The sequence below is a fragment of the Gymnoscopelus braueri genome (assembly GCF_963280865.1).
Source record: "Gymnoscopelus braueri genome assembly, chromosome: 10".
Taxonomy (NCBI): Eukaryota; Metazoa; Chordata; class Actinopteri; order Myctophiformes; family Myctophidae; genus Gymnoscopelus; species Gymnoscopelus braueri.
Window position 1 is genome coordinate 13,392,746 of NC_137611.1, and position 21,052 is coordinate 13,413,797.

Consider the following 21,052-nt stretch of genomic DNA (forward strand, 5'->3'; position numbering starts at 1 on the left):
GAATTTTTGGCTTGACATCTACTATATTGTAGATGTCTTGCTATTTTGCAAGACAGTGACTACAGGATCTCCTCTGATGAGGAAGGCCTGCTGCCTGCCCCTCCATGTCGTCGTCCTCCTCCTCCTCCTCCTCCTCCTAAAGAGGACTATGACTCAGAGTTCTCTCAACCTGAAGATAACTTGGACATCCAGGGTATAGGCACCACCACCAAGTTTACTTTGTCCCCTTCTGCCTCCCCAGTGAGTAACGAAAATATATTAAGCCCAGTCAGCCAGAAACTCTGCAAGAGAGAGTCATGAAGGTAACTAAGTGGAACAGACAGAAACCTATAGGCTGAAAACAGGTTATACTCGCATCGAACACAACCTTTTTTGGATCTGGAAGTGTATTTGAATACCATTTGTATTCAACTGTAACTCAACATTATAACAAGATTGTTTCTTTATTTTAACGTTACCAAGGAGAAAGAACGTATACAAACACCAGCAGTCCCTAATTTTAATTTAGCACTCGCCCCGAGTCATTATGTGATTATAATGACATTGATAATGATAATAATGATAGTTGTGTTATTCCTGTGGGGGGTGGGCGGGTATTGATTTATGCTGTCAATGGCACATAAATTGGAGAGTTGATCATTCCACTGGGACCTTGTTTTGGCTCATATAGCAGTGGATTAATCTCTCAAACAGTTCACAAAGGAGGAGGTCTGCACTTATCACGAAGATGGACTTAACCGTGGCCAAGACTGTCAAAGGTCTTAGAGAGAGCGGAGCGGAATACTAATTGGAGATTAGTCTCAGTCAAACAGAGTGTAAATACGGTGGACCAAAACCTCAGGAATCCACTTCTGTCAACTTTCCCAGCAAGTTCCTCCTTTTCTGCTTTCAGTGTCACAGATCCACCATCTCCAATACCTCAATAAGTGTGTAATCTAATCTCCAGGACCGTAATGGAAATCATTCATGTGACTTCATTGCAATATCCTGATTGATCAGCTATTATTGCCTATATGCATATCTGTGTATGTATTGTATTTTAATGTATCAAATAAAATCAGCCAAATCAATAATCTCAGTTACAGGCTACCCCCATTTGGGAAACACAGGCCGAAATTAGGGTGCAAATAGTGACTGATCCCTTACCTATATTATGTTTAGTTTTTTAATTTGTTTGGAATGTTGTCTCTTATTATGTCTCTTATTTAGTATTCTAATGTATTATATGTTGAGCACTGCCATAGTTGTCCCATTGTGAAGCACCTGAGGCATTGGTTTAAAATGGTGCAAACTTACTTTTAAAGAAGATAATAGTTTTGTGCTGCTGAAATGCGAAGCCACATATATCTGATTGAAAACTGTGAATTGAAGTGTCGATGGTAAGGCAACAGGCAAAAACAAATCAACAAGATTTGCATAGCAATGCTATGAGTGCATAGTTGTGCACTGTCACTGGTGCAGTGGTGTAAAGTAACATTTACTCTACTTGTACATGTACTGTATTTGAGTACAATTTTGAGGTATTTTTACTTAACTGAGAATTTTCCAATTTTCAATACTTTTACTCTACTACGCCTCAGAGGCAAATATTGTACTTTTACTCCACTACAATTATTTGAAAACTTTAGTTACTAGTGACTTTGTAGATTTTGATTATTATTACAAAACCACTTCAGACCTATAGATACTTTGGCAATTAGAAAGCGACGTGTTTCGGGCTTGTAGATCTGCTATTTTCAAAGGATTTTTACACATTTAAAAACTTGTGAAATGGGACCTTCTGCACAATGAGTACTTTTACTTTTGGTACTTTGAGTATATTTTGATGCCAATACTTTTGTACTTTTACTCAAGTACATTTTTAATACCCAACTTGCACTTGTAACAGACTATTTCTACAATAGGGTATCGATACTTTTATTTAAGTAAAAAAAAAAAGTGAATACTTCAATCATGTTCCTGTGATACTGTGTGAACTAATCACATCAATCGGTTAACCACGGCGGGGACGCGCAACAACAGGGGCCGCGTTCCGCGCAGTCGCGCGCGTTCCAATATTTGTAGCCACAATGCGCGTTCCGGGCGCCCAGTCAGCATTTGACTCAGACAGTAGTGGCAGTAGAGGGAAGAGAAGCAGGGATCCACGACTTCCACTTGCCAGTGGTGTGTGAGTGAGTGAGTGAGTGAGTGTGTGTGTGCTGTGAGTGTGTGACTCCCTCATATTGCTGCTATCAAGTGCACCCCCCCCCTCCACACACTACAGCTAAAATGTCCAAGTTGGAACAGATCCTAATTCTTGACCCCCCCGTCGACCTCAGATTTAAAGGTAGGTGAACGTGATTTATCCGTTGGTCCGTTGGTCTGGTTGTCGCCGCTGGTTTGCGAGTCGCGAGGTTAGAGTTTCTAGCCTGAATGCTGGAGGAATGACTTCACACACACTCCCCTCTTCTTCCGACGACTTTTCCCCCCGTTGCTAGTTAGCTTAGCCGGGCTAGCGTTAGCTTTAATAGCCTTCAAACCGCCATTTTAAGTGAGCTAGCGCCTGTAGCGCGAGCGACGACGGAGGCCGCGGTGGAAGCCTCGTGCTGCCGTGACGTGGAGGACCCATAGAGTTAGGGAGGACCCCGGCGTGGCGCGTCGCCCCCTCGGTGGCCCGCCTGTCATTCATTCTGTGTGTGTAGTGGCATTAACGGACGGACAGGCGCGAGGCGGCTGTCCGCAGTGGTGGAAAGTAACCAATTACATTTACTCAAGTACTGTACTTAAGTAAACATTTTGAGGTACTTTACGGGAGTATTTCCAATTGTCAATACTTTTACTTCTACTCCACTACATCTCAAGAGACAAATATTGTACTTTTAGTCCACTGCAATTATTTGAAAACTTAGTTACTCTGTAGCTTTTGATTATTACAAAAAAATACATTAACCACTTAAACCCTATATACATTTCGGCCATTTGAAAATAGCAGATCTATGAGCATTGTGAGCTTAGATCTGCTATTTTCAAAATATTTGTATACATTTGAAAACTTGTGAAATTGGACATTCTGCATAATGAGTACTTTATACTTTTGGTACTTTTAAGTACATTTTGATACCAATACATTAGTACTTTTACTCAGGGAAATTTAGAATTCCGGACATTTACTTGTAACAGAGTATTTCTACATTCCGGTATTGATACTTTTACTTAAGTAAAGAATGTGAGTACTTTTTTCCACCTGGTCGCAGCACTGGGACGGTGACTAAAAATTGCCAGGTTGACACGCAGAGTCGCGCGAGCGTATCACTCGACAAAAATGACGTGTTTTTCCACCTGTATATCAAGAAAGAAATTTACGTCGACACCCCCGAAAAGTTGTACCGTAGTGTTGCTGCTGCGGTTTCACTGACCGACCAGAGCTGAACAACAAGCTAATAACACGTCACATTATGTCCTGTTATAAATGCAGCTGGGAGGAAAGGGCTTAATACATGTATTATAACTCTATGGTTTAAAATAATAAAGTCCAGTGATGTGTCAAGTGAGTTTAGCTACAGCTCATGTTAGCTAGGCTAGCCAGTGAAAGTTGACATACATACATGTCCTCAACAACACTGTCCAAGAACAAGCGATGCTTTTTTTTTGTTTTGCAGTGCTGTGATGCTTTAAAGGGGGACTGCTACATGTTCACTTCAAATATAATTGGACAAAAGCACGTGTATGAACTCTGTTCTTATTATGACATAACCTCATTTGCAAGTATAGTGCCCATTACGAGTAGTGTTTATAATGTCGTTGCCTGGCATTTAAGCTGACGTAGTAAAACTTGTGTGACTTACTTGTCCCACTTTGTGTATTTTTGCCAGTGGATGTGATGATACACAGGTGGTAATATTAATGAGGCAATGTAGAAGAGCATGTATGCCAGTGATCCTAATATTATTTTCATGATGATTAATGATTGTTTATAAGTAGTTTTTCTTTGTATAATGCACTTTATCCCAATGGCAAGTCTCACCTTGGAGGTTAGCAGTAGTATTAGACGACCAAGAACTCTTTCAGGCCATTGCATGTGACGGTTCATCAGGTGAGGGTGAAACATTGCCCCCAAATACATAATATTTGTTCCAATGTTCTGATGAGCCTCACATGTAGCTTTTAAATCTATATTTGGCCTTGTCATCAGAAGTGGACCAGAAGTGCTCTGTCATAATCTGGTTATCGACCTCCTAATTCACCATAATTTGGTGGTTATGCTCCAATTTGCTGATCAGTCACACGGTTTACATTCTTGCCTGATCAGATACAAAATGTTACCCCGTACTTCACCTTGGAATAGGCACAAACAGACTGATGAGACTGATTTGCAATAATTCGATTGCATATGACATGTTGGCAACACTGACATTGAAATGATTCTACATAAGGTGAAAACAAGTCCTTTTCACAAGTCTGAACATTGTCAAAGACGGGGGCGTAAAAAAAACCAATTTGAACATATGGTGACTTTGAGATGCAAATCAAAATGCAAAACTCTTGCAAATACATTGACATGCACTTTATTTCTAATTAAGTAGCAAAACCTGCTTTATGCTACAGCACTAATGCCACACGTGCCCCTATGCAATTTTAGTACCCCTGCATTTTAAGCCGTCCTGTACGTTGGCTTAGGTCTGAATGCAACATGTTATGCAAGGACCTGGGTTTTGACACAGCTTATAATTCACCATAGGGTGTAAATATGATGCAAGCCCACTGTGTTGCCACTGATGATTGGAAGGACTGTAATTGAGGAGCAACACCGGAGTAAAAGGGCAGAGCTCATTTCTGAAAAGGTATACCAATTCTAGGCAACTTGAGGAGGCGGTGGAGGATGGCTGCAGCTCTTTAACTGTCACAGAGACGGTTGCTAAATCTGTCCGTGTTGAATCCTGGTGCTGCTCTGTTTTAGAGGCTCTGCTGGGATTCCTCCAGCAAGCTAGAGGGGGCAGCCCTCCTTTTCTCGGTTGATATTTTTAGAACGGGACTGGCCTGGGGGACCCTAACTCAGCAGCATACATGCAAGGAGATGAGGGCGAGGGAGACCGTGGTAATGCTGCTTGAGCAAAAGTGGGACCTCAGAGTTATGAAACAAATGCGGGCTAGATTGGTGGGTGTGAGCAGAGCATGCACATTTTTTGTGCACTATACTGCTTTTCATGGTTTCGCCCTTTCCTTGTGTTAGATACTCCCCTGGTGTATGTATGCCGAGTGTCTAAAGTGTTAACTTATGAATGTCTTCATAATTGAGTTGCAATCCCTTTTACACAAGTATCTCATGCCACATGGCTGGTACATTTCATTTAAAGTACAATTTTGTGAATATTTGTTAATCTTATCAGATCATTGTGATTACTACTAGTTTGTGTGTTTTTCCATTTTTTTGTTTCAACAGAGTTGATGACTATGTGAATGGGATCCTAATAACGTCCAAAGCTATTCACAGACTTTTTACAAGAGTTAAAATGCATTCTGATGTGGTATTTCAGGTTTAGTGGAATTCCTTTGTCACACACCACCAGTGTTGTAAGTGCTGTAACCTTCCATTCACCACCATAGCTGTACGTTTTGCCCTCAGCTGGGTGTGACCACTCCAATCTGGTCATGCATTGCTTCTTATCTCTGGGTAGTGGGTGTGAATAAAGGCCTAGCTTGTAGAAACAACCTGAACAACAGGGCTCTTGTCTTGTCCACATGCAGAGAATTGTGGAACATTATTTTGACCATTTCTGTACCTTTTTTTTTATTCTGGAAGAAAAATGGATTGAGAAAAAAACATCTGTGGGTATGATGATGAAATATGAGTAATCACGTGAAAGTTGGTGAAAAGGGATAGTTCACCCAAAAAAATACGTTTTTTTCCTATCGATTAGTCAACCCCAAGGCCAAGGAGACTTGAATTAATGGATATTTTGTAGTTTTTGTCGCATCCCTAAGCCAATAATTTGATGACCAGTGGACCGGTAGGCAGCGGTTCCGCTAGGAGACACAAATAGTCACCCCATGGAGACTTGAATTCATGAATATTTTTTTAGTTTTTGTCGCATCCCTAAGCCAATAATTTGATGACCAGTGGACCGGTAGGCAGCGGTTCCGGTAGGAGACGCTACCGGAACCGCTGCCAGTCATTACATTAATACATTATTGGCTTATGCGACAAAAACAAAAAAATATTCATGAAGTCTCCATGGGGTAGCCTGCTGCAACCCTCCTGATTTCGTGTATAAAGGGGCGTGTGTATAGAGCCGGCGAGAGACGGCGCCTGATCCCATTGGTTCACCGATCTGTCCGTCAACCCCCGCCCCGTTAACACAACATTACGAGCGACGCCCACTGCACTCTGGTTGGTTGGGAAATGAAACACTTCCTCATACCCAGTACAGGCTATAGTTGGGCCAGGCTTTTATTTTTTAGCAAAACTAAGCAATAAAAGCCTGGAGATCGAGGCTACCATGGGGTGACTAATTGATAGAAAAAGTCATTTTGGGGGTGAACTATCCCTTAAGTTCATCACCACGCTGCAAAATACTTGCTCTTCAGTAACACTGTATTCCAATAGGTTTAAAAATCTGGCATTAAATATTTCAAATATGTCGTAACACTGGAACACCCACCCACGCAACAGATGAACAGCCAAGTGCAAATATTTAGAAAGCTGAATAAATTGAGCACTATTTTCCCATCGCATATCTACATTATGACAAACATTATGTTGAAGCCCATGCATACATGGCAGTGTTGTGGCCGTAGCGTTTAGCCTTTGCGTATGCACCGTTGCAGTTCGTCCACATGAGTGTCCTGCTTTTGGCTTTGAATGCCGCTGGTTGGCCGGTGCCCGTGGGGAATGCAAGGTTCTGATAAGGGCATATTTAATGAGAACTAGAGAAGCAGGCCTGACAACTTTTGGTCTAGTACCTTGCTTCAGATATTTAAATGATTGTATTTAGTGTGTACAGCTATACCTCCCACAGGCTACATTATTTTCCGTTATTATTATTATTCATCCCCTGGACGTATGGGCATTTATTTATTTCAGCACTGTGTATGTTGGAACATCACTTCTTGGTGTAGATTAGAACTAACTGGTTTAGCAGCCATCACTTTCGAGTTACAACATTCAACAGGTTAACAGGTTGTGCTAGCTTAGTTTCAGTCGTTTGTCAAATGGTCCAGTCTGTATTTTGTCTAAAAGTAGTAAGTACATTTTTATTTATAAATCAAATCTGAAGGAAGAGCAACACAATGTGTCCATATCAGTTGTTTTTCTTTAAATTATTGTATGGAAATTACTTAAAATGGGAAGTTGTGCATCACTGCTGAAATATGTGGCTGTATGGGTAGCAGAATGGAATTGAAGAATCATGATCGGATGTCACAAGGGGGGGAAGTTGCTAGTTGTAGGCCTACTGTACTTTCTAGACTATTAATGTACATGTATATATCAAAACAATGTCACATAGAACAGAATAGACTACATCAAGCACGGTATGCAGACCAAACTTGTAGGCTTAGGCTACACAAATCACATCAAACTGTTTGAAACTGACTAATCATGCATTGAAGGTGGTGCGCTGAACAGATGGAGGTTACACCTGATTGAGTGGTAGGCTAGGCTGTTCCACAGCTACCTCTGTACACTGATTACAAAGGCACTGTCATCTTAAGCTTTAATTGAGACTGTGGCCTAGGGAAGTGGTTCTCAAACATCTTTTGGAACCATATTACCGGTACAACATTTTGCTTAGAAAACGGCAAGAGAAAATCATAGCTAGCATATCATTGCCGTCAGGCAGAAACCTTGAATCTCCATATTTCAACTTATGTTTCTTAAATTAATGCACTAGCAGCCCTACTTCGTCGTATGACGGTGTCAAGTAAAAGCAGCAAAAATGGCTGATCTAAAAGCCCAACACGTCGCAATGTGTTGCATTGTGAGCTTGTAGATCGCCTATTTTCACTATTTCTGAATGTTCTTTTTTGCAAGTGGTTAATCGTGTGGGTTTTATAAAGTATTAGCGGCATTTGAGCAAATGACTACATTGGATCTATTGGAATAGAGGTTATTTTTTCCATTTCCTCAAATGTAACAGATTTGGGCATATATTATCAATGAATGATAACCTACCTTTTAAAGAATAACATTTCAAATAAGAAATGGAGTGAAAGAGTTGCAATCATTAAATCCTGAGCAAATGTATTTATTAACTGTGGCCATAACATTTCAGTAAAATTTCGGGGGGTGGCTGGTGGCTCAGGAGGTAGAGTGGCCGTCTTTGGAATCGGAAAGTTCCTGGTTCGATCCCCAGCTCCTTCTGACTGTGTGTCGAAGTGTCCTTGAGCAAGACACTTACTGCTCACACAACCCCTAATTGCTCCCTATGAGCAGGTTACTTGGTACCTTGCATGGTTTCCTTTGCTGTCGGTGTGTAAATGTGCCGTGTGGGTAAATGTGAAATGCATTGTAAAGGGCTTTGGAGAAAGGTGCTATATAACCCATTAAAACCGGGCAAGCATCTGTCATTTTAGATTTTAACCACTTTAACCATTATTTTAGACTTGGCTATTACAAAAATGGCAGATATACAAGCTCATCGAGATTGGAGATATGAATCAGGCTGCATTAGCAGCCTAGGTGCCTGGACCACTACGGCAGCTGTCCAGGCCTGATTTCTAATGTTCTATAATTGTGCATGTCAACTTTTTTTTTACTTCATTTAGTTTAACACTGTACAGATCAGCAGGTTCACACAAAGTCTCAATGTTTTATTATTAAACATAATGGTAAAATAAATGTTTACATTTTCCACTTTCTCTCATGTACCCCCTGGAGTACCACACACATACCGCCCCATTTGAGATGACTCTCTTAGGGGAAGAGTGAGTGCAAAGTAGGTCAGTGATGTAAAAGAGAATTTGTGTTAAGAACTAAAACCCAATTATTTTTTTGTCCACCGTGGTCCTCCAGGGCAGGGGTCTATACTAGGTCTAGTGCTCCTTTTTCCCCTCTACACCAGATCTCTTCGACAAAAATAGACCATCTACAACCTCAGAACGTTGTGAGCTTGTAGATTTTTCCACCGAATGTTCACCAGAATAGGGACTCTCGTGGTACGTTGGCACCTCAAAGGCATTCAAAACAAAACTGCAGACCTCTCAAAACAAACTGGTCAGGTTACTACTGGGCCTTACACCCAGTACTCGCCTAACCCCTGCTCATTATGCTAGGGTGGGATCATGGCTCAGGGTAGAGGAGCGAGTAAAGCAACTTGCAATGGGCCTGTTCTTCAAGATACGCCAGAAAACAGGAATACCCATGTACCTGTCAGACTATTTCAATAGCCTAAAAGACACACACAGGCACAACATCAGAAGGAGCCCCACTGATCTCACTGAACCCAGTTTCGGGCACACAAATGGGGTCAAATTCTTTCTACTGCTATGCCGCCAGAATGTGGAATGCCCTACCAACAACAGTCATAAAAAAAGTGTGACTCCTTACCCTCCTTCAAAACCGCTCTAAAAGAGCACCTACAGGTGGCTGCAAATTGTAACTGGCCCCTGTTAAAAGTCTAAGCTAATCACCGTAAACCCCCCCCCACACTGTTAACTGTACAATGTACATATCTTTCTTTCTTATTACTACTCGTATATATGATGTTTTTTTGCATAATGCTGTATATTATTGTTTCTTTAAATGTCTCGATGAATTGAATACACAGGACCATAATGGAAACAAGCCCTGAGGGCTTATCTGGGTTATCCTTTTAGCATTCTTTTGTATAAATCTATATGGGAAATATAGATGGTTCTAATTGTGTGGTTAAAAAAGACGATTTTTTTTCAAGATGGGCTAAAGCCCTGTTCTTAATGCCATTGTCAGCCATCTAGCAGCTGAATCTTGTAAAGGCTTTAATCTGCCGAAGCAGCCATTGCAAACTGGGTGGGTGTTCCAGTGTTCCAACATGGGCAAAAACAGACTGCAGGATGTGCTAGTCAGTGGTTTATTTTTATTTTTAGGACCGTATGAAGCAAGGCTTTTGTATTTTGTGAGTGCTAGAGGGGATGCTGCCATCGTTATCAAGTAGCACTTCTACTGCAGTGATGAATTCTGGGACCTCCAGTTGTGGGAGCTGTCCAGACTGAACCTATGATAAACTTGACCAACACCAATACCTTTCCACCCTGAATACTTAGGCTAAATGAAAGTTTCTGCAGAATCCCTACTAAATGGATGCATAAAGGCATCTTCTCATGTCAAGTTTCCTTTTAATAATTCAGATTTGTTTGTAGTTGCTCAGACCGTATCATATACAATCAATATCAATATAATTGCCTCAGAGGATGGAGATGACTCTTCTTTAGCCACAGTAGGTAAAGGAGGGCTAGTTTTTCAGCTAATTAACCGTTTGATTAAGGTGTCTGGGTTATGGTTTACTGGCAGTGACGGGTCCTTGACTTCCATCATGAATCATTTTAGTAGAATCGAATGGATTTTCAAGTAACTGTAAGCTGGCTTTAATGGTGATCCGTCTCGCATTCAGTCCTGTTTAACCCAGCCAAACATGACCCCTCCCAGATAATGCAAGTGGGACAGAAAATCTGATTTCACAATCGAATGTCCTCAATATAGGCATCTATCATGGGACAGCAGCAGGGGAGTGGCAGGTAGAATATTGACCACTGTGCTAACTTAGGACCAATACCCCGGTCTATACCACAACAGAACATGACAAGGTCATTATGATTTGTCATGCTGCGTTTGTGTAAATGTGCAGCATCATGACGCTTATTTGTTTGACTCCCTGTACATGACCACAGGTTCACACAACGCTCCCATGGTAAATTGTGTTCCTTAAGTTTGAGGTATAGGGCTGGGGATGGACAGCCTTCTTGCCTTTGGTGTTCAAGTTGTGTTTCTGACAAAACATGGATCCATCAAAGCCGGACCATGCTGACTGTAGTTAACAGACTAATTTGAAGCAAACCCTGTCACAAGAACGGACCAAATGTACTCCCGGTCATTGGACTGTATAGGTCAGGCCTTCAAGTCCAATATGGACACGAGATCTCCATATGAAATTAGCCGCCGGTGAGGCGGTGTTCTTCATCTTGGATGTCTGAATATGCGTGTCCTACTGATGTTCTAGCTATGGGACTATGCTTGATGATGACAGCACAGGTTTTCAAGGTTGTGTCTACTGCAGTTTGCCATTTGAAAGAGGCTGTGATTTTCTTAGAGGGGAAATGTGATTTCAAACGCCTTCCTATCCTGGTCCCTTTCAGAATCCCAGGCCTACTAATAATACAGATGTGTGTGTTGAAGAAAACTGAGCAAATAATACAAACATTTGTCCTTTATATATATTTCTAATTTAGCCTAAATGTGTGTGATGCCTCATTCATACAGGTTGATAATTTTATTTGCGGTAAAAATCGTTTTCGAAAAATATTTGCATCCTTTTATCGCTGCTTAATATTCACGTTCAGTGTGGATGAACTCATGACACAAACAGCAGTTTATATGAATGCAAATTAATTGCACAAAATAAATTCTCCAGTATCCTAGATGTATTTCAATGAGACTATTTCAATATTGAGAGTGTTTTTGTTTAAAATCTTTTTTTTATCCTTAAACGGTGCAAGGGAAAATAATTCACAAAATGAATCTCAGAGTCGTCGCAATCTCTATTGCTTCCCTTTTAACACGTTTTTCAGTATAAATACGTAAAGGAGATGAACTGTTGTGTCAATTATAGAAAGTTCTGAAAATTCTGAATATTTGAGACAGTTCCATAAATATTACACAAGTCCTGTCTACCATTTGACTTTTTCCTCAAAACTGCTGAAGCAATGTTGTGACAAAGCCACTACTAGCCAAGGAGCTCTGTTTACTTAGTGAATTTAAACTAATTTAAGTTGAGTTACAGCCTGAATGATAGCATTATTCAACTAAAAGACTTGCTTTGAACTGCTTTGCTGAGCCAGGCACGAAACGACTGTAGTGTAAACGTACACTATCTAGTTATTATTATTGAATTTGTTTTCTCTTTTGGTGTACTGTAGATACAAAATATATCCTGACCTCCATAATATCCTGTATTGTGAATTTAGGAAATCTACTGGAAAATGGTGTTTCTGTTTACTCTCTTTACTTCTGTTTACTAAATGATAATGGGCCTACTAATTCTTAAAAGTCTTTGGAGGACTTCACTTCATATTTAAGTAGGACATTTGCTAAACTGTGCCGTTATTCAAATCAGTTTTGTTTTGTAGCAGTGGTAACTTGTAAACTTCCTGAATATAGTGACACACTGCCACCAAATGAACAAAAGGACAGGGAACCCCCAACACGCACACAAAGGCTTTGTTGACTACTGTTGTTTATAATCATTTCTCCCCTCTTTCTCTCTCTCTCTCTCAAGGTCCCTTTACAGATGTAGTCACCACCAACCTTAAACTGAAGAACCCCTCTGAAAAAAGAGTATGTTTCAAAGTCAAGACGACAGCGCCGCGCCGGTACTGTGTACGACCAAACAGTGGCGTCATCGAGCCTGGAGCAACCGTCACTATCTCTGGTGAGTGGGTTTACACTTGAGACCCAAACCAACCTACGACCATTATGTTATACAGTCAAATCCAGTGTTAATTTAACCCTTACACGTTCACAATTATATTAACACTTAAGTTTCCGTGTTTTATAGTAATTTAGATGGGTTTTTCTGTTCTTGCAATGAACCTCCTTGAGCTTCATCATTGTTACATTAAGATATTTAATTGATGTTCTCATCCAGATGGATTTTCAATGAGGGAAACAAAGTGGAAGATTACAAGCAAAGAGTGCAGGAACCACAAGTCTTACTGTAGCATAACGGAGATCTGTTATCCTACAATGTAAGGAAGTGGTAGGAGGAGAAGCATGACAGATTTTGTGACTTATTATAACAATATATACAGTAGGAGAAACATATGAGTGGGTGATTCGGGTGTGGGTTGTGGTCATGTTGATATTTGTTAAAGAGTTGAGTTTTCACCTTGCAGCACAGCACAAGACGTATCTTTCTTCGGACTGCGCCCCGGTCCAGTGTAATAACTGCACTACAAATCCCGAACCTATGAACCTATGTAACCCATCACTGTGGGAAATATAGATGGTATGATGACGCATGATCAGGACGATCTTGGATTTATATGGGTAAAGGTTATCATATCCTAGTCTTAAAGCAATCATGGCACCAGATCTTTCCGAATAACGAATTTGAGCCGCTCCACAAGTTGAAAGGAGTAGAGAGCCTTTCGGTTGAACAAGTTGCATTTGTTTTGTTCCACGTTCCAGTGTCACATTGGCCCTGATATGATGTTTTTCTTTTGCAACGCAGTACTAATATAAATCGGATTACATGAACATGATTGAGTTAGTCAAGTAAGACAAGTTCTGGATGTATGCTGGCCCATTATGGATGCTAATTAAGTACATATGCCCTCTCTGGCACATAGTACCTGCTACAGTACAAACACGGGATGCTGTCTCAGCTACTGTAGGTGTGCAATGATTCAGTAAGCCCATGGTTTGGTTCGTACTTAAGTTTTTGGGGCACAGGTTCGGTTTAGGTACAGTTTGGAAAATGTATATATTGATAATATTTCAAAAATGCTCTCATTATTCCATTCAGACTCATTCCAGTATGACATTATTGTCTTCCTTTCATTATCATTATTTTCAAGGAGTCAAAACTCTGTTGTTTTTGGTTGTTGTAATCTCTGTATAGGATTAAAAATGTTATGCTAGCACCTCAAAGACAAGTGTTGTCTCTCTCCGCTCAAACTGTGTTGGAAATAACTACACTTTAGAATGAGGCAAGAGCTCACCCCGTTGCACCCCTAGTCTCAGCATGCAGATAAAATAGTCTTGGTATGCCAACTTGCCTCCATTTATATGAACTATTACATTTTTACTGAAAATTAAGACAAAGTAAGATAAATCTGCAGACATGTCATCTACGCCTACATGGTGTGTGTTGATAAAACTTGCAAAACGGTTGTCCTAATTGATGCAGATCAATTGGATGCTGTTGCTGATGCATTTAGTCATTAATGCTGGGTTTAGTATGCATGCTGGTGCACTAAGACTACACTCGCATGAACATACTATATATGTACAGGAAGGCACAGAAGTGGACAGGATTTCTGCCACGGAAAGAGAAGAATAGACTCCAGACAGACTATTCAAAATTGTTCATGAATCACATTGTGGAGAAAACATAAGGCAGGCACTAAAACAAATGTTGCACTCAATGCAGTTTTGACAGTTCGGTGAGTTTATTTAACGAGGATCTGGAACTTTGACATTATAGCAGAAGATAAGCAATGCTACAACCATACGTTGAAGTAGTGTTGCCTGCTACATTTTCATGTAGCTTAATTGACCAGATACATGGAAATGTAGCTTGAGAATGGTATCGTAAGGATCCTGAGTTTCGCTAATATTGTCTTGGTCTTTATTTTAACACTGGCCATAACATTTCCTGTTTTTATAGAATTTTGTTCAAAGTACAACCAGCATAACAGCAAGTTGGATTCAGAAATCAAGGAAATGGGATACTTATGCTAAAAGAGTTTGACAAACCACTGGTATAAATCGGACGTGGCACTCCAGACAGTTGTCGTGTCTGATCTTTTTGGCATTCAGATGTTGACCACCTCAATGTTCATATTTGTGTAATGTATGTTTTGACGCTGTTTCTCTTTTCACTTCACAGTAATGCTACAGCCCTTTGACTACGACCCCAATGAGAAAAGCAAACACAAATTTATGGTGCAGACCATTTTTGCCCCACCAAACGTCTCTGACATGGATTCATTGGTAAGGCTCTTATAAACCTGCTGTGGTTTAAGTCGAGAGAGAGACACACACACACACAGTACATCAACCTTTTAGCCATGAGCCTAATGCCGAAAAATAGAAGATTTACAAGCTGACAACGCGGCACGTTGTGAGATTATAGATGGGGCTATTTTCCGGTGCACGACACTGGCACGCAACTAAGTATAAATCAGGTTTAATTACTCTTAATTCCAACCCTTACACCTAACCTCTAAATGTGTAATCCTAACCACATCCTGAATCTTTTTCTAATTGCAAACAGATCTATAAAAATCTTTTTTTTTAAACCATAAATCAACCATTTTCCTTGGTCCTCACAATGTCTATTTCTCAAATGCTACTATACTTGTGCTTGTGGGGTCATTTGGTCCTCACAAGTATAGTAATACACACGCACAGTATTGTGTGTCAGCTTATAGGTTACTTATCGACCTGTAATGCTTTTTGACGAGGATTTGCTACAAACATATACACTCAATATATTGCATTTTGATTGAACAAATCACCTCTGCCTCATTAAGGTAAATGGATTTCATAATTGCCTGTTTTGAGTTACCAGTCAGATGGCATTCCTTTTTTTCCTGCTTTGGTATGAGTGACATTTGTCCACCAGAGGGCAGCATATACCCAGTCTGACACACACACAGTCAGGCACATGCCTCATTGCTCTCTGGTCATAAGCCTTGGAAAAAGGAGTGCAAATGAGGAAGTAGTGCATAAGAAACCAGACAGACTTACTGATAAGTAATCTGCTAGGGAGACCAATGCTTTACAGGAGACATTTGTTCTCAGGTGTTACACAACCGTTCTGATAGAAAATCTGTTAGTCCTAAAGAACATCTTGTGACCAACTTTTGGGGCTTGACTCTCTGGGCGGAAAAAAAATAAGCATTTGTTGTACGTTATCCGTATTGCTTAACTGTATTGCAACAACAATATTTCATTGTTCCTATGGTTTTATATTTTATCATTTTCATCATACTCTAAAGTTTGAACTGTATTTTCATACTACTGTATGTATACACTGCACATTAAACTGTAGCCACACAGCTACACTGAATTGGTTGTATATATACCAGTAAGTGTTGGTGAATGTAGGAGCATTTCTGTATAAAACAATCCAGTGGTCTGTCTAAAAAAGACTGACAGATTTGTAACGTACCGTCATGGTTTTTTAAGAGCATTTTAATTTTATGCAGCCTGACTCCCAAGAGGTTCATGGTTTTATCGTGCATTGAATGAAGACAGCGGTGCATGTGTGTGCATGCACATGTGTGCATGGATGAGATCCAGCTGTTAACAGTTCAGTCAGTGTGATGAATAACACTCCCATTTTTCATGTCCGCCAGTGGAAAGATGCAAAACCCGATGATCTCATGGATTCCAAGCTGAGATGTGTCTTTGAGCTGCCTTCTGAAAACGACGTGAAAGTGGTAAGAAGCGTCTGGAGCGAGTTTGAAACTGATCCCATATCTAGTTACAAAAGAAATACACCAAAAACGACACTAAAATGAACTTGCCGTTCTAGCTAACAATTATGGATGCACCTGATTCTTTAATTTATTTAAATCTTTTCCTGAGTGGATCTGTGGTGTGCTGCAGTGCATCAGTGGTAATTGGTTATTGACCGTTTACAGAACATCCCTAGCGATAGCTTATTTACAGATTTAAACGTTGGAGGTATGTAAACGTACATGCATTTAATCATTGTGCACAGAGTATCATGGATCTCATGCAGATTGTGTAAACGTCCACTTCAACTCGGTGACTTTGATTCAGGGACAATTTCACAGCTAAATGGAAACAGAGCACCGTGTTGACGTACATGTACAGGGTCAGCAGAACCTCGCATCAATCACAAGGAGGACAAGTACATAATAGAGACGGTGAACTGTACCCTGCAAAAATGTAATTGAAAAAAGGTTTACATTTTCCAAAGTGAGTCACAATTAATATTATTCTAACATCAATGTTTTAGAAACATTTAACGATTAATTTAAAAGTGACTTGGTGGATGTCAGTTTTAAATGAAACTCTGATGGTTGTACATGATTTCCAGAGGGAAAGTGGGCTCCTATCCAGGAGCAGCAGTATTAGCCAGTGCAGACGGGCAGAGAACTAGGATATAAAATCAGGCTCTACCTCCAGCTACACAGGCTTCACGTTCAACAGCTGGTCGATGCCTCAAGCTTGCCGACCCTGGCCTGTCCCCCACCCCCAGGCAGCGTTAGCAACAGAAGCGACCTTTAGGGATTCAGAACGTGGTCCCAGAGCTCTTGAGGTCAAACACAGGAAGCATCCAAGAGTTGTTGTCAGGGTTGAAGATCACAAGGTCATGTCTGCTGATTTGCACATATACTGTACTAGTGGGATAGCAGGTGAGCAGCTGGGTAGGGAATGGTCACTGCTACCACAGGTTGGTGGTGTTTAGTTGAGGTATTTGTCACTGTACATTTGCACATATGTGAAATTTGTAAAAAATCTGCATTTAGCCATCCTAACTATATATTAACCCATTTAAGGCCTGAGTCCGATTCTTAAAATGTTTTCTAAATCCTAACAGATATTTGAAAAAAATATTTTTAAACTATTTTTCAAAAATAGCAGATCTACAAGTGCCGCGCTATGAGCTTGTATATCTGCTATTTTGGAATAGCCAAAGAAATCTAAAATGACACAGATGCGTTCCCTGTCTTAATGGCTTAAACCTTAAAGTACATATCTGTATGTAATTGAATTTAGTGTATGGCAGAATAAATCTCATTTTTTGTTTTCATCAGCAAATGTTAGAGCTCAGGGTTACTGGAGGGGTAGTGACCAGTGGAGAAGTAATTGCTCTTGCTCAAGGGTCCCCCGCTGACGTTGATGCATGCCTCCTACCTTGTAGCACACATGCCGTATATTACTAGCCACGACAGCGTGGATGGTATTGTGAAGTGTTTATACTGTATGTCTGTGGACAGATTTTGTCACCGCGATAGTCATAACCACATAAGAGTCAGTCAGTTCAGAATATAATTAACGCTGAGTTCTCAGTAACCGTAGTGTCGATAAAAAAAAAAACGTAGTGTCAATTTGACTATTTGACCAGTACCTCAGGAAAAACAAATGTTTTGGGTATAACTCTCACACTGCCACCCTCTACATATCCATGCCATCATGTTTGTCTGTTCTCCAAAACTAAAGCCACATCAAACGAGACTCTTGGAGGCACTGATTTCCTCCCCGGTCCCTTTGATGTGGCTGCTGTGTGCCTCGAAGCCCTGGACGAGTCTCCCTGTCTCTGGCACAGACTCCCGTCTGGAGGCTAACCTCCCTACTTAGTCCGGGGCATGCTGGATTTCACTTCAGTGGTCTCTCTTTCTCTCTCTCTCTCTCTGTCTGTCTCTCCCTCTTTGTGCATGCCTCGCTCGGATGTGCAGAAGCAAGAGAATGACGTGGATGCGACCAAAGCAGCCCCTGTGATGAACTCCGCTAAGGGCGACATGCCCTCTGCAGCCACGGCCGCAGCCAAACCTGTCAGTGCCTCCCTGGACGACTCTGAGATGAAGAAAGTGTTGGAGGAGTGCAAGAGGCTGCAGTCTGAGATGAGCAAAATGTCTGAAGAGAATCGGCAACTTAAGGTTTGATTTAAAGACGTGTGATGAGCGATATTTAATTTGTACAGTGGGTTTTCAGACAATCTTGGAATCCATTTACTAATAGTTTTTTATTTATTAATTTTCTTTACAGACAATTAGCCTTTTCTTTCTTTTTTTTTTTGTTTTACAGTCAATTAGCCTCTGGGGGAAATGGGTCAAGTTTGTGGGCTAAAACCATTAATCGTCTGCAAAAACAAATAAACACAAAAAGATTAGCCAATGGGTTCCGATATTGGTTTTCAGGTTACTTGAGACAAAGCATTAAATTGAATTTGGAGATCTGTAAATCTGTGTATAACCCATTTAGACCTGAGGCCCATTGTAAAAACGCCTTCTAAATCCTGACCTAAGTTTTCTGAAAAACTTGAAATATTTATTCAAAAATTACAACAAGTGTATGTTGCTATATACTGTACATGGCAACAAGAACTCACCAAAAGGGGTTCCCGTCCTGAAAGGTATAGTTACAAATAGGGGTTCCCGCTCAAAATGGGATAAGAAAAGCAGCCACAAGAAAATCTTGTATTTGTTTTTCACTAGGAATGTTTGGCATCACCATCAACTGATGAGGTTATCTGGTTGCTTTTGAAATGTAATGCAGAGAGAACTGTGTAGAAGATGTATACAATCATTTTCACTATTAGTGTTTTTAATTGTTTCTCCCGTTGCTCTTTCCCAGGACGATGGACTTAGAATGAGAAAGTCTGCCCGCTCGGACCACGTGACATCAAACTCCACCATCCTCGGCCGAGAAACCAGCACCACCTCGCTGCCCTCCCTCCTCGTCGTCATAGCCGCCATCTTCATCGGATTCTTCCTAGGGAAGTTCATCTTGTAAACTGGGAGACGGTGTGTGTGCCAGCACGGCTCTCTCACCCAAACCTCGCCCTGGCCCCCGGAATATGGAAAAAAAAATACGAAAACAAAAAATAAAACAACCAACCAGGCCTGGATGAAATCGAAGTCTTTCTGTTGACTTTGCCATGTCATTGGTAGTGCGGCCTACAGTGAAAACACGTCTGTACAGCATCATGTCGAGGGTGTCGCCTTTTTACAATCTTCCTCTCACACACGGTTAGTGCACACACACACAGAGAGAGTCAAGAAAGAAAGGAAAAAATAAAACAAAGTGATTGCTCCTTTATCGTTTTATTTTTTGATGGCTGGATGTACAGGTGGTAATGTGGATGTGGTGGGTAATCAATCAATTAACACGGACAGTTGAGATGCGCGTAGAGTGACGGCGGGCAAGAAGCAGTCAAACAAATCATTCTCTCTCTCTCTCTCTGTTTTAATAGAAATTGAATGGAATGTTAGGTGTCTTGTAAATGTTGTTTTAAAAAGATCCTTTTAAGAAAAAAGGAAATAACTTCCATCAAAAAACACCTTGCTACCTGTTGCTGGATTGCCTCTGAAGTTGACTTAATTATGTTCAGTTTGTAATTTCTACTGTTTTCTCTTGGGGAATGTTTTGAGTCCAGCTCGGGATTTCGGTGCCTCCTTCCTTGTACATTTTCTGTCCTTTTCCTGTCCCTGACAACACCAATGCAGACTTTATATTATTATTATTATTAATTTTATTGTTCTTTTGTTTCTCAATACAAATATATTCCTTCTGAGGCAAAAAATCTGAATTAAGGTCTCATTCTTACAATCCTGTTCCATGGTATTAAGCATTGAAGAAATAAAAATGAAAAAATGTTGTTTTGATAACTGTCTGTGTGTGTCCCTTGAGCCGTACACCATCAGCCATTGCACATTCAGATATAATATTTTGATGCAATTCAATGAGCATATTTCATTCATAAACCCTTATCAAACATTGAGGCACGGGTACACGTCTTCCTGATGTGTATTGTGGCTTCCTCCTGTTGGCGCCACAATGTCTGATGTTCAGCAGGGGTTGTACTGTCAACGTTGACAGAACTTGGTACAAGCGTTCAGACATGACGACCACATGAGTTGGTGGTACAGGTGTTAAGTTGAGGTGGTGTCTATGAAATGTGGCTTTTGAGCCATGAAGGGATGAGACTGAGATGGTGCACTGTATTTAGGGTTTCACCTCAAAAACCTTTTTTTAAACATCTCCAACAGTAAAGGATTGTTTGAGAGGGCCTCTGGACTTTTCACTTCCAATTTTAATTTTTGTGTCAAATTACAGGAAGTTGTCTCAAGACACTTAACATGTAGAGCAGAGACCCGACATTGTCTCACCCTGAGCAAGCAATTTTTGCAACCGTGGCACTGGCAGCGAAAAACTCCCCCTAACGTACGAAGCGTCAGGCAGACCCAGGCTTTAGGGTGGGCGGCCATCTATTATTGTAAATAAATAGGAGTATGTACAGCATGTATGGGGGAGAATATCCATGATGGGTACACTACATTGGCACTATATTGGTTGTACGATATGGTACGTGGTATATGAGAACAAATCCTCATCAATCATGTACAGCATCATTCCAAACTCATGTCACTTCCCCGCCACCGCTGCTCAGTTCATACCATT

At 40.7% G+C, this 21,052-nt stretch overlaps 1 protein-coding gene across 1 annotated transcript; it reads left to right on the forward strand.

The window, feature by feature from the left end:
• The first annotated feature begins 2,077 nt into the window (after positions 1-2,077).
• Positions 2,078-20,249, forward strand: vapal (VAMP (vesicle-associated membrane protein)-associated protein A, like). The gene is made up of 6 exons (XM_080441241.1): positions 2,078-2,326; positions 12,447-12,599; positions 14,781-14,884; positions 16,255-16,338; positions 18,328-18,528; positions 19,226-20,249. Exons 1-6 carry the CDS (start codon positions 2,269-2,271, stop codon positions 19,382-19,384), a joined length of 759 nt encoding a protein of 252 aa, XP_080297367.1. The 5' UTR covers positions 2,078-2,268; the 3' UTR covers positions 19,385-20,249.
• The last annotated feature ends 803 nt before the right edge of the window (positions 20,250-21,052 follow it).

Coding starts and splice junctions, on each gene's coding strand:
- vapal (XM_080441241.1), top strand. CDS start 2,269: ATGTCCAAGTTGGAACAGATCCTAATTCTTGACCCCCCCGTCGACCTC. Junction 14,885..16,254: donor TCTCTGACATGGATTCATTG/GTAAGGCTCTTA, acceptor CATGTCCGCCAG/TGGAAAGATGCAAAACCCGA. Junction 16,339..18,327: donor CTGAAAACGACGTGAAAGTG/GTAAGAAGCGTC, acceptor TCGGATGTGCAG/AAGCAAGAGAATGACGTGGA.